Source organism: Moschus berezovskii, chromosome 26, assembly GCF_049115385.1.
Source record: "Moschus berezovskii isolate FMDL1 chromosome 26, NW_MosBer_1.0, whole genome shotgun sequence".
NCBI classification, from domain to species: Eukaryota; Metazoa; Chordata; class Mammalia; order Artiodactyla; family Moschidae; genus Moschus; species Moschus berezovskii.
Genome location: NC_142485.1, coordinates 22,493,638 through 22,515,304, shown reverse-complemented (window position 1 = coordinate 22,515,304; position 21,667 = coordinate 22,493,638). Strand labels below are relative to the sequence as shown.

The following is a 21,667-nucleotide window of genomic DNA, read 5'->3' as shown; positions in this document are numbered from 1 at the left end:
GACCAGTAATCTAGTAAAATAATGTTCCCCTGAGTTCTGTGAGCTCCTCTGTCAAATTAATTAAACCTGAAGAGGGGGCCCCTGGGAACCTCTGATTTATAGCCAGTTTTTTCAGAAGCACAGGTAACAACCTGACCTTACAAGGTGCATGTGAAGTGTGTGTGGGGAGGGGGAAATCTTGTGGGACTGAAACCTTAACTTGAGGGGTCTGTGTCCAGGTACATAGTGTCAGAATTGGGTTAAATTGTAGGACACATACCTGGTGTCTTAGAGGATGCTTGATTGTGTGGAAAACCCACACATCTAGTATCAGAAATATTGTTAGTAAAAGGAATAAATACAAGAGATGTTTTTCCAACTCAGAGGCATAATACCTTCTTTTAGTAAAGTCAGAACACAGGGATAGAGTTTCTAGTAAACAAGGATTTATAAGGCATTGCAAAAAACAGTGGAATGAGAGAAGTTTTTAAGGAGACAAAGAAAATGATACATTTTGGGAATGTTTGTGAAACAATAAACTGTTGTTATGATTAGATCATAATTTACCAGAATATAGTTTGGAATATGAAAGATATTTTAGGTTAAATTTATCCTTGGACAATGATAAAATTTGCTTTATAAGAGGATAAGGCTATCAAAAATATGAAAAAGAATTTTAATTGGATACATTAATGATAATGAGAATTTTAAATTCAGGTGCTGAAGATTGAGATAATTATGTCCATCAATTTATAAAACATTGGCATTATTAAATTGTCTGTCCATAAAAATTCTCACTTAATGTTTACTATTTTGTTTAGTCATGTATTTATTCTTTCATTCCTTTTATTTATATATCTGTTTTCACTCCCATTATCAGCACTTGCCACCTCTTTGAAGTTGACCGTTGTATTCCTTTTGATGAGTCTATGTGTTTTGACACAAATATCATCTGTTATGCCAGTATTTTTAATTTATATAAATATTATTCTGTTTTTTACATTTTCCAGGTATTGTTTGTAGGCGTACATTTATTCATTTGCTGCACATGGCTGCATGACATACCCTATATTTTCCTGGGATGGATCCTCAGATTTTATCCAAGTACCAACACACCCCTCCAAAGCATGTGCATAACCCCCGCCCCTGCCACACACACACAAAAAAGCAGTACACAAGCCTATCCCCACATTTTCATAGGACATTGACAACTAATTTATTGTGTGAAAGAAAAAGAAAATATTTACCCATGACTCTAAATTGTGTAAGAAAAGCTAGAAACAAGATTGAAAATAAAGCTATTACCTACAATAATTTCTACCAATATCCCAACAAAAAAAATCATATTTTATCTCTTAAAAGTTTCCAAATGTACACATGTTTAAAAATTTGAGAAAAACCACAAGTCTAAGCGGTCATTTTCAAAATTTTAATTAACATTCAGATGAAGAGATGTCCTTTTTGTCATCCAGGTAAGCTGAAACTAACCCAGATCTACATTATTTGTCTGGATCTGGGTTATTATAAAAATTACCATTGATTGAAAACAAATATTTTAAGAAATTCTGTGATAAATGAATAACCATAGAGAAAGATTGCAGCATAGGCATTGAAGATGAAAGAGCTTTCCTAGTGTGATAATATATTAATAAAGTGCTCTGTGGAAGAAGAAAAATCATATATTGAGTTGTCACTATGAATACCACATTATCCTAGTTTTCTTCTCACCTGCCAGAATATTAATATCTCTCTAACATAGATTATAATTCATTGACATTTTTAGCATCAGTCTTATCCTTGTGCTGTTTTAATTTACTTTTAGTCTAAAACATATCCTGGAGTTAGATGCATTTTGATTAAAAGATTTCTCAATAAACTAGATAATAAGATTGCATCAAAAGAGTAGGGTTGAGATGAGAAGTCTAAGTGTGGTACAGAGGAATAGCACCCTTGATTAATCCCACAGTGAGCTCGGCAGCTAAAACAACCCCAAGATTATCCAGAGGGGACTATGGTAGATGGATATTGATATCGCCACATTGAAAGCCATGAAGGCCATCCCAGGTGGGGCTTGGGGAACATGATTTTGGACAAGACAGCTCTTTGCAGCTAAGATATTTCCTGGTAAGACTTAAAGTTAAAAGTCTTCTGCTATTGGTTTTCCCAGTAGGTGGGGCAAGTCCTTCGCTCAAGTGAGATCTGACTTTTGCTGGACTTAGTGGGCTTACCTGATGGCAATAACCAACATCTTCATTTCTGAGGACTCTCAGTCTAAGGCAACTGCACTTTTCCAATAACTGTAAAAATTTGTCAAGAGAGGTCAATGAATTCTGGATCAAAAAATTGTTTCATGACAAAAATTTGGCAAAGAATCATGGCTTGTTCACTGGGGCAACTGCCTTCAGTCTGATCTTCATCCAGTCTTCACATTCACCTAATATTCTCTTAGTCTCAAGCTAGTAAGATGACTACAGTTTGGGGTTCAATAAGTTAACTTTACCTACCCTTCCTATGCAACACATCTCTTCTGAATGCACACATACACATACACGCACACACACACATGCATGTATACACACACCTGTTTTATACAATGAGAGTAATTACAAAACAGTTAATAGGAAGAATGTGAAAGTGATTTTATTTACCAAAAATATTGTTCTGAGGCTCTTTTAAAATGTCTGTGACTATACAAATATCAATAATTTGTTCTGGGTGGCTTCGTTTTTAAGATGAACTTTATAATCACTTGGAAGTAGACTTTTGTCTTTTCAAAAATAATTTGTTTTCTGAATACCATGATACAGATCTGAGTCAAATGAGAAATATGTGCTGGTAAATGAAGTCAGTGAGAGAAGGAAATGATTTAAAAATTAAAAGGCAAGCAATCTGAGAAAAAGAGGTACACATTAGTTCATAAATAATAATGAAAAATATTAACATGACTGAGCGACTGAACTGAACTGAATGGAGTTACATAGTAAAATAAATTCAGCTTATATTCTGACTAAGAATGAGAGAACTAAACTTTGGGCTAACTTATTAGCTACATACAATTCACTTATTTTATGTGTGTGTGTGTGTGTATTTTAAATAAAATGAGGGCAATAATGTGTCTGTTTTACAGGGTTGTTGTGACAATGCGCCATTTGCTAAATTTCTCTGTACTAAGCTCTTAGGATTAATTCCATAGTTAGGGTAGAAATCAAAAATGTTGTCTTGGACATTTAGAAGGAATTTTTATACAAGACCTTACCTTGAGGCCTGCCTCTGTAGAGTTACCATACTCTAAGGTCTTATTCTTAATTTACAGGTCCAAAAATGTGATCTTGTTCAGAGAAGTGCTTCCTGTTTTAGAAACTAAATTATCCTTACAGTAACAGACATACATATGCAAAAACAAGAGGTGTCTTCAGCACTGCCTATCTTATTGACAAGAAGTTATATCTCAGAAGCAGCCCGGATTCTTAGCCATGTTCTCTATAGCCTCTTCAGTTTTTCAATATATCTGGGAAGCTGAATTATCAACAGAATTTAGTGGCACTCTACATAGGCTTTCAGTAAGTGTCTCTGGAGACATGATAGCTTTTAATTCTTTAATCACTTCTTTTCAAGCTTTCATGCTAAACAGTGCACCTCCTTTTTGAGTAGGTCTTCCTTCAGAGTTTATAAAATGTATGTGAACACAGTGTGTTCAAAGGGACATCACTGCACCTATTTCAAAAGGAAAATGAGTGAGTTGGGAGGCGGGGTCCCTTTGGACAATTGTTTGGGGAAGTTTGTATTAGACAAAGTAAAGTATTTCTCTCTTCTAGACTTCTCAGAGTGTTGAGAATGCTAATATGCATTATGAATCTCTGAGTAGGAACATATCTTGCAGTAGTTTCCTAAACTTATTTGAAAACTGAGCCCTTTTTCCACTGAGTTTATTATAATTGTGATATACTATTAAACATGTTTGGGAAAGACAGACACACTAATAGTGAAGCTTGAAGCTTTATACTTTTGTTACACAGATTAAAATATGGATGTTTTTTCAGTCACCCATTTACAGATGACAGTCTTTAAGGTGCACATTGTATTATTAATTTTTTATTTATTATTTTTCATAAGTCAAATGTCTGAGGTTCTTTGCCACTGTCTCTACACCAAGAAATCTGATTTGTTTTTAATAACATGCTTGGTTTTCCCACAGCACTCTTCAGTAGCAAGTTTCTGTCTCTTGCACATCCTCAGTGTTATTAGTCACTCAGCCATGTCTGACTCTTTGGTACCCATGGTCTGTAGCCCTCCAGGTTTCTCTTTCCATGGGATTCTCCAGGCAAGAATACTGGAGTGGGTTGCCATTTCCTTCTCCAGCATCCTCAGAATGTAACCTTAGCTTCACAATGCCACTGCTTCCGTGCACATTTAAGGTTGTATCATATGGTTAAATTTAGATCATCAGACCAAACCACACCAATTATTTTTTCCTGATTGTGATTCCAAAAGATGTCCTGTAAGAAAATGTTTTTCAAGAATATTCGAAATAAAATAATTTAATGTTTAAACCTTCTTATTGGATTGAATAACTATGATCTATTTCTCCATTATTTTACGTAGCTGTTTATATGTATATGTGTGCATATATATATGTCTATACATATATATAATATATATTGCTGGTTCCCTTATATGTAGGCTCATTGGATTATATCAAACACATCCATTTTTCCTCCATTAACTGGACAACTGTGATCATATATGCCACATCAGATTAATATATTTTTGTTTGGGGTTTTATTTTTACCCAGTATATATTACTCTGATGATTTTGTTGTTAATGACATATGTTCAATGAGACTAGTGATATGTGGATTGTTAGAAAAAGAAAGACTTATTTTTCAAGGAATTGCATTATAAGTAGAAAAAAACTGGGAAGACAAATTGCATTTTATTTTATTATGCTTTTTAAAATAACACTCACATAGTTAAAAGAACACGAAATAAGAGATACAAGGTAGAGTATTTATTTTATTTAATATATCATAGATTTAAAACTTTTTCACAGCTCTGACAATTGGTTAAGTATAAACTATGAAACAATAGCTGGCTAAGAGCTAAAGGAAGAAATAGTGTTCCGGATAACAAAAGTTATATTATTAACAATAATCTCCAACGATGTTTCTATACAAGCTGAATGAGAGATCAGTTTTCTATCAATCTTTATTACTGTAGAATTTATTTTCTAATAATAGGCAGGAATAAGGAAGTCCAATTACAATGAAAATAAAATACAGGCCTACAGCAAACAGCATAGTAAAAACACACATATAAAGCAACCTACCAACTTATGCTTTATTTCTTCTTTCTCTTATGCTTGGGGAAAAATAGCTCAATATAAATTATAAATAAAATCATAAAACAGGTAAGAGAAAGAAAATCCTTAGATACTTTAAAGGGAATTTTCTCATCTTTAAATAACAGTTGGAAATTAAATATTTTATTCCTTTAGAGTGAAAGAATAAATAACAAAAAGACCTTTAAAAGTAATTTGTAATTATATTTTAGCAATCTAATATCTCCATTTCTCCATATATTTCTTAATTTAAGATATTTAATTCCCAGAGTCTCACAAATACCCACCATACTGAGCTCCAGTTTGTCTCTGCTGCTGCTGCTGCTGTTAAGTCGCTTCAGTCATGTCCGACTCTGTGCGACCCCGTAGACGGCAGCCCACCAGGCTCCCCCATCCCTGGGATTCTCCAGGCAAGAAAACTGGAGTGTGTTACCATTGCCTTCTCCCCAATTTGTCTCTAATTTGCCTTAAAGGCTATTTCCTCATGCAAGTTGAACTACAGAAGGAATATCATTAGATACTCAAATTCATATAAAATATGGATTTATCTTCCTTCCTAATCAAAGTTTTGAAATGTATGATGCTAGTAATTTGCAAGATATTTATTTTTTAACTTATCCAAAAAATGTCTAAAATCTATATGTAATTATCTCCTGGATTCTTTCACCTTTCTTTGAAAAGATTTTTAATATAAATAATCATATACCAGATTTTCTGTGTTATTTAATGATTATATCATTTGTAAAAACTTTTCTCCATTCCATGTAAACACACGCATTTCTTTGACAGTTACATTTGCCTGTTAGGAGTAATTCAGATTCTGAGAATGGCCACCATCTAAGGATACCTTCTAATACCAGTCAGTCAAGGGTCTTAAAAGCTCTATGTGAGATAGGACAGAGTGAATTATTGTCAGACGATTGCAAAGTTATGATTCTGGATTTTAAATTCAACATAACAAGGCTATCAATATTCTTTTTGTTAACATTCATATCTATGATTTATTTTAAAGACACTCTCTTATGATCAACTCCAAAAAAATACTTTTGAATAAAGTATCCTTTACCTTTTCCAAGAAATCAAGTGTGTGAAAACTGTAATAAAGATGGCTTTGCCGTCTCTAAACGCAAATTGTACAAGCCTTGAATGATGGGTAAGAGTATTAAGAAGAGATAAGAATGAAGATGGGTTCAAACATAATATTTGAATCAGGAAATTTAAATGGCTGAGTAATATTTCAGTGTGTGTGGCAGGGGGCGGAGAGAGAGCAAGAGAGAGAGAAAGATACAATTTCCTTATTCATTCATCTCACAGTGAACACTTAGGTGTTTCCATATCTTGAACAGCATAAATAATGCTGCAACTGTAGACTTTCAGATATAAAATAAGTCACTGAACTGTGACATAAGGAAGATAGTCAATAATATTACAACAGCTTTTCATGGTGACCGGATGACAACTAGTCGTTTCGTGGTGATCATTTTATAATGTCTAAAAATATTGAAACATTATGTTGCACACATGAAGCTAATATCAGTATAATATTTTATGTTATTTGTAACCCAGTTTTTAGAAAAGAGATTTAAATGACAAAACAGAACTTTTTGAAAAATATTAGCTTTATAGTTTAGTGGAGGTAAAGAGTGGATAATGATGAGAAAAGAACAAATAATCTGAAAAACAAAGAATTACATGAGACACTGCAAGGGTCTCGAAAATCACTCCAAAGAAGAAGCTTGAGATATAGCAGGAGAAATGAGGTACTGCCTTATACCAGTCTGAATGGCCATCATCAAAAAGTCTACAAACAATAAATGCTGGAGAAAGTGTGGAGAAAAGGGAACCTTCCTGCACCATTGAAAACTGAAAACTGATAACTGATACAGCTACTGTGGAAAATATGAAGAGTCCTTAAAAAAAAGAGGAACTAATTTGAGTCAGTGGTAGTGAGGTGGATGAATCTAGAGCCTCTTAAAGAGTGTGAAGTCAGAAAGGGAAAAACAAGTATCGTATATAAATGCATCAATATGGAATCTAGAAAAATGGTCCTGATGAACCTAGTAGAGAACTGACTTGTGGACACATTAGGGAAAGGTGGGGGTGGGGCGAACTGAGAAAGTAGCATTGACATATATACACTATCATGTGTAAACCAGACACTTAGTGGGAAGTTGCTAAATAAAACAGGGAGCCCAGCCTGGTGCCCTGTGATGACCTACCGGGGTGGGATGGGGTAAGGAGAGGGAGAAGAGGAAGGGAAGGAATATATATATATATATATAATTACGACTGAATTGTATTATTGTACAGCAGAAGCCAATAAAAAATTGTAAAGCAATTTTCTACCAATTAAAAAATAAATTTAAAAAAGATTCAGTAGGAGAGATTATTTTTTTATATTATTCCTTAATACAAAAGTGATAATACTTATAATGGATTGTTTAGAAAGCACATTAAATATTTAAAAGGAATGGCATAAATCTACAATCCAAGGGTTTAGATGGTGTAAGGAGTAATTCATTAAAATAACAGTGTAAACAATGTTAAGTTTACACTCCAAACAGTGTAAGTATGAAGGCAATTACCAGATTGAAGATGATTGCACTGGGAATAGAAAGGAAGAAATGAAAACTGGGAGAGGTAGATTAAAAAACGTAGGCTGAATAGAGATTAATTATATTTATTATCAGAGTATTAATTTAAATAAACTACAGGGAATAACTATCAAGAATATGCCAGATCCAGGAACAAGGCATTTACATATTATCTTGTTGGATTACTATGACATCCATGTAAAGAAAACTATTGTTTTCTGATTCTTATAGAAAATGATTTAGGTTTAGATAAAGAATACGCCAAAGTCAACAGTTAGTAAATAGCAGTCACATTTCAAATCAAAGCTCTCCCACTATAGATTATAAGTATAATGATGATAAAGTTTAATGTATTTAATGTCTGTCGAAGTTCAAAGATAATCCCTTCAAAGTAAATGATATGAATTTTTATAATAATATGAGATAAAATTTCAAATAAAATGCAATAGTGGTTAAAACTTTTGAGTACTTATACTCAAAAGATAAGTATGATTTTAATGTTTACATCCTCATGTCATTATTGCTATAAACTCATAGCTAATATTATTCCTTTTACATATAACAAAATTAACGTGCAAAATGGTTAGCTAAACTGTTCAAGTTTACACAGGATGAAGGTAGCAGAGCCAAGGTTGGGGTCTGTACTATAGGTGCATTAGATTCTGTTATTTTCTGGTATTTTGGCAATGTCAATCTTAGTAGCAAATTCAAAAATTATTTTCTCCCTTTAGATTGGAAGGGACCAGGAATACAGTGCATCAAGAAGCTATACTGACAGCAGGAATAAATTCACTTTTTCAATTCTCCTACATAAGAGAAACCAGATTGTTTCATCATCTCATAATTTATTGGTGGACTTGGTGTGTGAATGTGAACATCATGTTAATTATAAGTGAATATATATTATACAGTTCCATGTATTTTATAACTACATGTAAATAATATAGAGAAACTTACAGAAAAAGGACCAATGAACATAGTGGAGCAAGGTTAGATTCACAACACTAAACTATGGTAACAGTTCTACATTTACCCAGGGAAGTTCCATTTCTTCTAATTTAAATGAAATATATCTATATTCCCCCAAATTGTGTGTTATATAGAAAGATAACACTGATCTTAAGATTCAAAACTTCCCAGAATTAAATATGCATATAATATACATAATATCACCCTTAATATGGATATCCATTTCTTTTATTTTTAAACATCTTAAGAAAACATTTTTTAAGAACACTAACGAACAGTGAATTATATTAATGATAGAATTTGTTTCTATGGCCCTGAGATAATCTCAGTTCAGTTCAGTCATTCAGTTGTGTCCGACTCTTTGCAACCCCGTGGACTTAAGCACACCAGGCTTCCCTGTGCATTACCAGCTCTCAGAGCTTACTAAGCTCATGTCCATTGAGTCGGTGATGCCATCCTGTCATCTCATCCTCTGTCATCCCCATCTCCTCCTGCCTTCAATCTTTCCCAGTATCAGGGTCTTTTTAAATGAGTCATTTCTTCTCATCAGTGGCCAAAGTAGTGGCAGTTTCAGCATCAGTCCTTCCAAAGCATATTCAGGACTGATTTCCTTTGGGATGGGTTGACTGTATCTCCTTGCAGTCCAAGGGACTCTCAAGAGTCTTCTCCAACACCACAGTTCAAAATCATCAATTGTTCAGCTCTGAGCTTTCTCTATAGTCCAACTCTCACATCCATACATGACTACTGGAAAAACCATAGCCTTGGCCTTTGTTGACCAAGTAATGTCTCTGCTTTTAAATATGCTGTCTAGGTTGGTCATAGCTTTTCTTCCAAGGAGCAAGCGTCTTTTAATCTCATGGCTGCAGTCACCATCTGCAGTGATTTTGGAGCCCCCAAAAAGTCTGTCACTGTTTCCACTGTTTCCCCATCTATTTGCCATGAAGCAGTGGGACCAGATGCCATGATCTCAGTCTTCTGAATTTTGCACTTTAAGCCAACTTTTTCACTCTCCTCTTTCACTTTCATCAACAGGCTCTTTAGTGGTGTCATCTGCATGTCTGAGGTTATTTATATTTCTCCTGGCAATCTTGATTCCAGCTTGTGCTTTCTCCAGCCCAGCGTTTCTCATGATGTTCTCTGCATATATGTCAAATAAGCAGGATGACAATATATAGACTTGATATGCTCCTTTCCCCATTTGGAACCAGTTTGTTGTTCCATGTCCAGTTTTAACTGTTGCTTCCTGACCTGCATACAGATTTCTCAAAGGAAGAACAGGTTATCAGGTATTCCCATCTCTTTAATAATTTTGCAGAGTTTGTTGTGGTCCACACAGTCAAAGGCTTTGGCATAGTCAATAAAGCAGAGGTAGCTGTTTTCTGGAGAAGGCAATGGCACCCCACTCCCTGGAAACTCCCTGGACGGGGGAGCCTGGTAGGCTATAGTCCATGGGGTCGCTAAGACTCGGACATGACTGAGTGACTTCACTTTCACTTTTCACTTTCATGCGTTGGAGGAAATGGCAACCCACTCCAGTGTTCTTGCCTGGAGAATCCCAGGGACGGGGGAGTCTGGTGGGCTGCCATCTATGGGGTCACACAGAGTCAGACACGACTGAAGTGACTTAGCAGCAGCAGCAGATGTTTTCTGGAACTCTCTTCCTTTTTCAATGATCCAACTGATGTTGGCAACTTGATCTCTGGTTCCTCTTCCTTGTCGAAATCCAGCTTGAACATCTGGAAGTTCACGGTTCACATATTCTTGAAGCCTGGCTTGGAGAATTTTGAGCATTATTTTGTTAACATGTGAAATGAGTGCAATTGTGCAATAGTTTGAGCATTCTTTGGCATTGCCTTTCTTTTGGATTGGAATGAAAACTGACCTTTTCCAGTTCTGTGTCCATTGCTGAGTTTTCTAATTTTACTGGCATATTGAGATAGTCTAGCAGTTGCCATTCAATTCAGTTCAGTCGCTCAGTAGTGTCCGACTCTTTGCGACCCCATGAACCGCAGCACACCAGGCCTCCCTGTCCATCACCAATTCCTGGAGTCCACCCAAATCCATGTCCATTGAGTCGGTGATGCCATCCAACCATCTCATCCTCTGTCGTCCCCTTCTCCTCCTGCCCTCAATCTTTCCCAGCATTAGGGTCTGTTTGCAAAGCAACTTCAGAACACTTCTTTCAGGTAGGCATTTTACAACATACCTGGACAGCCACTGTGTGGGAATAACTCAAGAAAACCCCTCTGAAACAAAACAATATTTGCAGGCCACCTGTCACTTTATATGTACTACTATTTTAGTACTGAAAGAGTTCTGTCTCTAGTCTACTTATGAAGCTCCCGTGTCCTCCAGACCTTATCATGTCTGGAAATGTTCTCACCTTCAAGATTTCAAAATCTGAGTTTCCAATTTCTGATGCAAACCTGTCTTAGCATTTCTTGTATTTTTTAACCCCTATTGAGCTTGATCATTAATTTGTCACCTGTTGATACTCTTGATTTTGTGCTATTTTTGCAGCCTAATATTGTTTTTCTGGCTTTACGTGTCTCTACTTAATAAGAAAAATAATAGCCATTTGAGGGACATTATTCTTTTGTTAATTTAGGACACCACATTCCTATGACTTTTTACCATTCCTGTCTAATAAATCCTCACTTTTGAAACTCTATCACTGTTAATTCTGCATGTTTCTGTTGAATACTGTTGCAAAACTCTTAAGAGTCAGTGAATGAATGACCTGTAACAAATATCTATATCAGACACTTCAGTTTCAAAAGGGAAAGAGGATGTTATAAAACTGGTATAAATTAGTTCTGTCTCAGAGTAAAAAAGTATGCCTGTTTTCTCATCAGAACTTGTCTTCAGTGATGCTTAAAATTTTCATGTTAAAAAATTAGTTCGTTTCCCTATTAGGCATTTTCAGTGTCAGCTTGAAGTTCAAGCTGATAAAAAGTTCAAGCTCAAGAAGTGAATTCCTCTGTTTGATCCAAAGTTCAATTCAACCAGAATCAATTATTTTCTCCTTCCGTGAGAAGACTGACATCTCTTCATCTCAAAATATTTCCATTTCTCTTCTTAGTGTTTTTCTTTGTCTGAGTTAAAGAAAAAAGGCCTTCAGTTCTTATTCAAAATTCTATCCATTGTTCTACTATTTCACTGGCTTTATTTTGAGGTCAGTGCAGAGGGTAGAGGCTAGGACTATCTGAATCTCTTGCCTTTCCTCTTCTACTAATCCCAGCCTCCCAGAATGTAAAGAATACGTCTCTCCAACCTACAGACCTACTCATTATCTAAGAGTTTCTCCTTTGTTTTTATATACATTTTCTTCCCCACATAGAACTTGTTCTTCCATTATGATACAGTCAAGCAAGACCAAAGCAACTTTCGCTCCCCAGCCTGCTTTCTACAGATGTGTTGGTTGATGAATAAAATTCTGATACTTTTGGGATACTTCTGCAAGTATAGTTAGAAAGTTCAAAGCTGAACTTATTTTTGCCATTGAGCTTACAGATTTCCCTATTCCAATTGTAAGACTCACTACTTGTCCTTCTATCGTCATAGTTGTAAATCCTTGGGTCAATCGTAAATGGCCCCCTCTTCAGTATCTCAAGAAAAAATTAGTTACCAGGTCTTGAAAGTTGCTCCTCCACCACACTCCTCTCACTTTACAGAGTTGTGCATTATCGCTGATACTCTGTCAGAGAGCTCCACATAGTACGTCTACCAGATTTTCCTTAAAGTGTAACTCTGATCATTTCAAACCATTGAGCTATTCAAGAACTTTTTATGTTCCTTCTCTTGGAGGCTGTTGTATCAATACAAACAGATTCCTTAGCTTTATGCTCATGGCTTTCCTTTCTCTGACCTCAAAACGTATTCCTAATTGTTTTCACTCATGATATTCCATTAACTAGGTTGGATGGAATGCCATTTCCTGACTGTGACCAGAATGTCACGTTCCTCCTTCTAGGGACGTCTCATGTTGAAACTCCATATTCTTAATGTATTCATCACAGTCCGTCTCCTCCACGAGGAATGGTGTACTCTCCAACCAGATGTGAAATCTCCTTTCTTTGATTCCTATCAGTACTCTGTTCTTACTATTTTCAATTTTTGTCTCATAAATATTATTTGTGCCCTGTTTTATCATACTCGTGGAGTATTATTTTCTAAAGAAAAGGACATAAGCGTTACCCATGATTAAAATACTGGGACACCATGCTTTCTTACACGTCAATCATTCATTGCTTGTACAAATGTGAGTATTTATTATAGAAATATATGTATAAGTGTCATGTAAAATATCATTAGATCTGTCTGCAAACAAAGTTGTTTTCAATAATCAGGAAGCAAGTATAATTATGCCTAATAAATAATTAAAAGTGTTGGTGCATGAAGAAAGTATAGGATTTATTCACGGATGAGTCCTAGTCTCTGTTAGACTGGAAAGAAGCTACCAGATCCTTTATACTCCTCTTCTCCTGTTCATTTTAAACAGAGCTCACTATATGCATGCCAACTGCTGCAATCATTCATTAAGTAGAATCAGCCTCTCATTTTCCTTAAATCATCATGGATTTGAGCTTACTGTTTTCTCAGTTTAGGCCTAAGAAAATTATGGCCAGTTATTCATTCTCCAGTTAACCTAAAAGTGAACTATATTTCATTGCTTGTAGGATGGTATGGGAAATCTGAGAGTCACCAAGAAGGGAATCCGACTTGAAGGTATATCTGAGTTTCTACTTCCATTGTATGTGAAAGAAATTCATTCCCGAAAGGTATGTGATACTGGCTTTGGCTTACTGTAAAAGATAATCTAGAGGTTATGCTTTAGCTTGAAATAGGAAAACAGAAACCCCATATCTCTTCAGTATGCATTTAGTTATCTATGCTAAGACTTATTTGAAGAAATCAAAATGATGAAATAATTGAAAAACCCATGGAGAAGGTTAGTTTCAAACTGATAAATTAGAGAGCCTTTTCGAATTAAACTGCAGTGTTGCTTTTGTTAGTCTATCAAATATGCCCCTCTGACATTAAAAATCCAGTTATATTCATTCCAAAAGGGGCATTTAACATATTTTGAGTAATTTTTGCAAGAACCTTAGCTTGAATAAATGATTCTAATTCAATATATTATTCATCTTTTCAGTTTTAATGGACATGTATTTTTTAAAAGAGGTGACAAAAAGTCTTAGTACAGAAATTAAATTTATTTCTGGACCTACATTATTTAAAACCAGTAAGAATATTTACTCTTTCAAAGGTGTGTGTATGTGTGTGTGCTATGTGTATTTTATCACCTGGCAGCATGCTACAAGTCAAAACATTATAGCTTAACGTTGCTTATTTTGGCTTAAGTATGTTATTTCTCAGAAGGTAGTATCTTTGGTACATCAAAATCTCACTAGATGCTTTCAAATGTAATAGGCACTCCCCTGGGACAAGTGTGTATGTGTGGAAATAAATTCAATAAAACATAATAATTAGAAAGTTTGTTATATAAAATATGGAAAGATTATTAACCTTATTTCATAAACATCAAAGTCTATTTTAAAGACTAGAATAATGTTTTAATATTATCAATATAATATAGTAGCAAATGAGTTGCACAGTAAGTCAAAATTTTATAATTTGCTTCAAGGCTATTTTTTTCCCTTAAATATCAAAGTGAACACAGAACAAAGGATTCTTTTCTATAAAAATTCTAATTAGGATAATTATATTACATTTAACTTTTATTTTGTTATGTGTGAACTGCACTGCTTCCTAATGTATTATACTATAGTTACCGTTACTCTGGGTATTGGAAATTTTTTATTAAAATTATTTTCTAGATTTTAATCAGAGAATAAATAACACAATAGATCCATATGCACACCTGACCTTACATGAATAAACAAGCAAAACCAATTAAATTTAAAAGTTTGGCATTGTTCTTTTTTATCTTTGAAAACTGAAAAAAATAGCATCCTAACACATATTAGCATTTTCCCTTTGATTGAAAGTCATCACCACTCAGTTATTTTCTGATTCCTTCTTGTGTTTGGCACTATTAAATAATTTCATATTTGAAGAAAGGCAAACTCATACATGAACATAAAAAATAGTACTTAACATAGGATGAAGGTGAGAGTCATCATCGACAGGAACTTCTTTGAAAATATATTCTATTGATAAATCCAGGGATGAGTGCCCCCCCAAAAAAAAAAACAGATTTGTTTTCAAAGATGTTTTAGATTAATATGGAGTATCTTCCTTAGAGTACAGTTTAGAGAACGATTGTCAAGGTCCCTGTCGGTAGGAGGGTCATAAAATTTACCTTCCCAGTAGGAACATTTCTGAGAGTATAGCAACAGGTGTAAACAAGGATTCTCCTAAGAACCTGCAAGGCATGTGCACTCCATCTGTGGACCAAATAAGAAGGCATTTACTGTTATAGCATTTGAACGTGAGGTAGTGACAGATGGGCTTTCTACCCTTTATCCCTGGGAACGTTCACAAGCATTTCTAAAACCCACCATACTGACTGAAGTCTGTGTGCCCCCTTTCCCATCCCCAGTCCTGGCGCGTCTCCTCTCGTTACCCTTTGCCTCTCAGTACCTGCGGAGTGTGGTACCGCCCAGGCAGGAGGGAGCATGTTCCATTAGCAGTCAGACTGGAGGCCTGGTTTGAGAACAAAAAAAGAGACTCATTTACTCCTTGAAAATGTCTCTACCCATCTGCCACAAAAATAAATATTTAAACTAAGGAGAAAAATGTATCTTTTATAAGCAAGCTCCACATTAAGACTCTCTTACCCTGAACACATGGAGTTGTTTTTTCTCTGCCGTAAAGTTTATGCACTGTTTTAAAAAGTCAGCCACAATGTTCCTGAGCCTTCATTTTCTCATTAATAATATGAGTTTGGTAGAAACTGATCAAAATGCCTAATTCTTAGGTTAAAAAATAACACAAAATACTCAGTAATACTTGTAGAGAGGAGATTTTACATCATTTTTAAAATTCCACTGTACATTTTGATCTTTCTACACATGTTCATATATTCAAAAGTTTTTGTGATAAAGTGTCAAAGTTCCTGTAGGTAAGATAAGAACAACTAATAAATTCAAAATGTAATTATGAAAATTCAATTAAGTGAGAAAAATAGAAGTGTACTATAATTTTGATTTGTGCAAATTTTCTTTTCCTGCACTTTTGATTTGTGTGTATTTATGTGTGTGTGTGCTTTCCTGCACTAATGCCAGTGGATTGCCTTCTTTATATTTAGCCACTCTGAAATTTATTTTCTAGTTATGTAGTTATTTAATCCTGTAGAAAGATAGTACGTTTCTATTGGTCAGAGTGCAGTTGCCCATAGACATAAGCACCTCACCTCCTAACTTAATAAATCATGGGCTGTTTCTACCCTACCAGCTCACAGGCCCTGTGCTCACCACCAAAATTCTATAGACATCTGAAGTTCTGTTATTACCCAATGAAGTTTACTCTCCATGCTTTTAAGAAAACAACCTTTTAAAGTTATTGATCATATCAGCACACACAGAAAAGCATGTTGTGTGTTTAAAATATCTTAGAATTCAATGCATCTTCAAAATTAACATTATTTTCATAGAGTAGGTACTCACTTAACATTTGTGAGATTAAGTGTATAGTTTTCTTTGGGTACAAAATATTCAAAGAATATGGAATTTGACCTTATATATAATATTCTGAATGTGACTTTAATGCATGCAGTCTAACATTAGGTTAAATATTTAAATTATCAGGAATTTAAGACTTGTATCACCAGCTTTTTAATGTAACTTAAATGTTTCTCAAGATTTCAAAAATTCAGAGTACTGAGATGGTTAAACTATCTACTTTTCACTAATTCCTACTGGAAAAAAAATGGAATCATGAGTTCTCTAGGGCAATTTTAAATACTGTCCAACTTCACTGTTTGAGCAAACTCGGGGAGATAGTGATGGACAGAGAAGCCTGGCATGCCGCAATTCATGGTGTTAGACACGACTTACTGTCTGAACAACAGCAACGACTTCATTTGATTTCAGCTGAACACCTCTCTTAGATTTTTGTTTTTTGGGTTGTTTTTTTTTTTTTTTTCCTATTTAAGGATCCTCAGTTGAATCCCAGGGATGAGGGAGACTAGTGGGCTGCCGTTTATGGGATCGCACAGAGTCGGACATGACTGAAGTAATTTAGCAGCAGCAGCAGTAGTTAAGTTGGTACCTCACCACTGCCCCCTACCCCAGCATCATGCATGACAGGTGATAATTGTGTCAGGGACAACTACGAGTTAATTCCAATTCCAGTAAATCTACAACAAAGCAAATTTGCATTTTTCAGGATTCCTGTATTAGCAGATCTATGAGCAAGGTTCTACCTTCCCTTTACTTCCAGTCATTTCATTTGGCTTTGAAGCTCTGATGCTAACTGGGTTCTTGGTTGCAATCAGTTTTTCAACTCCTGTGCTCAGTTCTTTAGAGAGTTCGGACACAAAACCATGGGGCCAGGCAAGTTTAACAAACCCCTCTGCTGCTTACACAACATGATACTCTCCTGACCCTGTGCTCCTCAGCCTCTATTCAGGTTCCTTTCTCCCTTGCAAAACCAATCCATACAAATAGATACCTGTAAGATTCTATAATCTTTTTGTTATTAACATTCTTATCACTATTATTTCACATTCAGATGTTTAATGCAGATAGGGTTTATTATTTTACTCTCAATGGCACCCCACTCCAGTACTCTTGCCTGGAAAATCCCATGGATGGAGGAGCCTGGTGGGCTGCAGTCCATGGGGTCGCTAAGAGTCTGAAATGACTGAACGACTTCACTTTCACTTTTCACTTTCATGCATTGGAGAAGTAAATGGCAACCCACTCCAGTGTTCTTGCCTGGAGAATCCCAGGGACGGGGGAGCCTGGTGGGCTGCCGACTATGGGGTTGCACAGTGTCAGACACAACTGAAGTGACTTAGCAGCAGCAGTGTCTTTATTCAAGTTAAAACACACACACAAATTGTCCCAAAATCTTTACATTCAGAAACAAAAAAACACAGTTAACTGTGATATTTGGTGAATATCACGACAGTTATGTATAGATTTGCACAAATGAAAAGATAAATATATTGAGAGACATGTACCTGCTATTTATAATTAGTATATTACACATAATTAAAAAGAAGAAATAAACAGAAACAAATTGGAAAGAATTGCTGACCTTAAATATTTTTTCACCATGAAAAAGGTTTTTTTCTAAACTTATCTTTATGGTTAAGAATAAAAGATGATGAATACCATTAGGAAGCTGGATGCATTAGCCCCATGTTTTAATTTCAGACAGTGTTCATTAACTCCCTGCCGTGCGATTTGAGGTGATTAGCTTTCCTCCAATTTGTCTTCACCCCTATTCATTTTCAGGTTTTTTTTTTATATAATTAAATACTTAACTTTTTCAAAGTTCATAATATTTACACTCTGTTCTGCTAGTTTAATTGCCTTGGCACTTTGGTCTTAATTTTGCATACAGATGGCTGTCAGTCTCACCACCAGTCCTTTGATTATGGATTATCCAGGACTGATTTTACTATTCAAATCATTCTTCCCTACTTGTATTTCACTGTTAATTAGTTTTGTTTGTTTGCTCTTCCTTGAAATAGTTCACGTGAAAGGTTTCTGTTGTCTTTATTCTTTTCTGGAATATTATTAATGGTTCATCTCTTCTTTTCCTGTTACCTCATTGCTGTATAAAATTCTAGCACCCGATATTGCCATTAAAAATCTCAGGAAAGTCTGGCATTTTTCTCCTGTTGATGCCAGGTATGTTCTGCCTGGGTGCCTGATACATTTTCGCCATTTTGCTTCTTCATTTCAGGGACCTTTTCTATATTATATCACTCAATATCATTCAGTTCCATTTACTGAGGTTTTCAGAGAAAGCAATAATTCTTATGATCTTTTTTATCCTCTGCAGCTATCATAATTTCTCTAACTATTTTAAACTTTGTATGTTTTCTCTGATAGAAGTAAGTTATTGTCTAGTCTTTCTTCTATGCCATTAGTTTATTTTTCTCCATATTAATTTTGCCTTTGCTCTATCTAATTCATGTATTTTATTTACAAGGGTGTTGTCTTGTCAGAATTTGCCTTAGGTCCACAGTCTTTTAAATCTTTATAGGTTATTTAACTGTCTTTGAGCTCTGGTTTTATTAAAATCAAAAGTTTTAAATACTAAAACTGACAGCATTTTCCTTACCTAGTTTGCATTATCCCTAATGAGCCTCTATCACATTTGAGGTAGAGGATTACTGTCTAGCAGCTTTGTTTCCCTGGAGACATTGCTGATGGGAAGGGGCAGCCAACTGTGAGTAAATGCCTGTATCAACCACACTTGGACTAAGATGTCTCCCAATGACATATACAGTCTGTTAATTTCTCGTTCCAGTGCTGTCTACTCTACCACCTTCTTTCCTCTATCCAAATTAGTTGATTTGGGTTAAACTTTTCTTTATATTTTCAGAATATATCAACATTCTTTCATTTATTCTGGGATATGGGTGACAATAGGTCAGGGAGGCATACTGTATGCTGCTATGAAGTAATCTTTCTTTCCTTGGCTTTCACTTTTTCATATTTGTAGCATACATTTGTATGAATAAATTATTGACTGTTCCAATAAAATTTTATTTTTAAAAGAAATAATTATCATTTTATTTGTTTGGTAGTGAGAGAGTTTTTGAGACTTTTCTATTTTGATGTATCCTTTTAAGATTAGGTAGGATCCTTCCTCCATCCCTCTTTCCTTCCTTTTCATTTTTTTTCTCTTTTCCTTTCTCTCTCTGTTCCTTTTTTTCTCTCTCTCCCTCCCTTCCTTCTTTCCTTCCTATGCTCATTTCCTTCATGACCAATATCCCCCAATACCATATTTGAATACTCCATTTTTCTCATCACTGATTAAATACAACTTTCCTGATATACTACATTACTAAATGTGCATAGATTTACTTCTGGTCCCTCTACCTGTTCTATCGATATATTTTGACTAAAACTAAACTGTAACTTTAAGGAACTTTTAGAGCAAGTTCTGTGTTATTGCTTTTTTTCAAAACCTTTTGACTAGTGTGTATATTCTCTTCCAAAAGAATTTATTAATCAGCTGTCAAGTTTCATAAAAATTCCAGTTGGAAACTTAATTATGGCTACATTTAATTTGATAAAATTGACATCTTTATAGTTCTGAGATTTTTCTGTCTAAGAATATGGCTTCTCTCTTGAATTTTTTTTTTTTTGAGAACTTTGTGCTGCTCAGAAACATTCTTTAACATTCTTTTTCATATAAGCATTACAAGTTTCTTATCAATCACTTTATGGTTCATCCTGCATATGGGAATGAGTTTTCCATTGCTTCTTCCCTTTGCCTTTGTGCTTGTGGAGAAAAGCTGTGCCTTTTGGTGTTGTGAATATCAGTTGGCCATTTTCTTGATTTTTTTTTTCATTTCTATTATATTTCAAATCATTTTTGTGGCTGTTCAAATAGACAATTGTTTTAATACAAGCTAACATTCAGTGTAGAGTAGATTTCTGAAGGCCAGTTCCTGGCTTCAAATCCTGTCTCTGTTACTTAATATTTGAGACTAGTTACCTTATTTAACTTCTTTGTGTCTTTCTTTTGTCATCTGCAAAATAAAGTTTATAATAGCCCCTAATATTTTCAGAGATTGGATAGAATATTGTGGTACCGTTAGGAGAGATAAAAGAGGTATAGCCTTTACCACCGAATCTAACACAAGGAATAGTATTGCTTATTATTTTTAATGAAAGCCAAATACTATACTAAATGTTTTGCATATTTTAATTTATTTAATCCTTACTATGTGATGAGTATAACGAGTAAACACAGTATATTTAGAAGTAACAATTTAAGGATTTGCCAACGCATTGCAAATGGGATGTGAGAATAAGCGAGATCCTAGTATAATATCAAGGTTTTTTGTTCTGAGTAGTCACTATTAGCCAATTTGGGGCAAAGCAGGGAGTGGGTGAAGATTTTGAGCACAATTTTGGAGCTATTAATTTTGCCTACTAGAAGAGCAGGCAATTCAAGTTAGCAGGATATCTGAGTGTGTATTTCATGTTGAGGTATAACTTAGAGACATAAATTAGAGACATTTTAATGTCAGTATTAATATCCATAGCTATTATTATCTAATTTAAACACATGAAATCAAACAAGAGTATCCGTGAGTGTGGATAGAATATTGGATATTCTATCTACGTTCACTATAACCCTTTACCCCAATATTGAAGAGTTTAGAAAGAAGTGTAAGAACCAACCACAGACTAAGAAGGGGAGACTGGTGAGGTAGGAAGAAAACCAAGATTATGGCATCCTGAAAGGAAAGAGGCTGATAGAATGCAGAACTGTTTCTGATGGGTCAATTGACATGAAGTCTGAAGATCCATCCTGTTATTAGCTTGTTCAGAAATCAATGTGTTTTTTTTTCCCCATATTTTTAGATATTTATCAATGTAATATTTATTATTTCTCTTAATATATTCAGTGAATTCCATGGAAAGATATCTAAATGTCAAAGCAACAACCTTGTGAGGTGAGCAGAGCAGATAATTTTATTTCCATTTTGTGGATACTTTACCTCAAGACTTAGAGAATTTAAATGAGATGTTCAAGGTCTGAGGACTCAAAAGTGAGCCAGAATTCACATCTCAAGTCACTGCTTCTTGTTCTAACCACCTAGTTTTGTAAAAGTTTCTTCTAC

At 34.9% G+C, this 21,667-nt stretch overlaps 1 protein-coding gene across 3 annotated transcripts in view; it reads left to right on the top strand.

Moving 5' to 3' along the window:
• SGCZ (sarcoglycan zeta) overlaps nt 1-21,667 on the top strand; it is a 407,822-nt gene that overhangs the window by 207,237 nt on the left and 178,918 nt on the right. For 2 of the 3 annotated variants that reach the window (XM_088832536.1, XM_055416515.1), the window contains exon 2: nt 13,563-13,664. The exons of the other annotated variant lie outside the window; for it this stretch is intronic. In XM_088832536.1, coding sequence (XP_088688662.1) covers nt 13,563-13,664 — 102 coding nt within the window. The remainder of the gene's footprint in view (nt 1-13,562; nt 13,665-21,667) is intronic. 3 annotated transcript variants of the gene reach the window in all.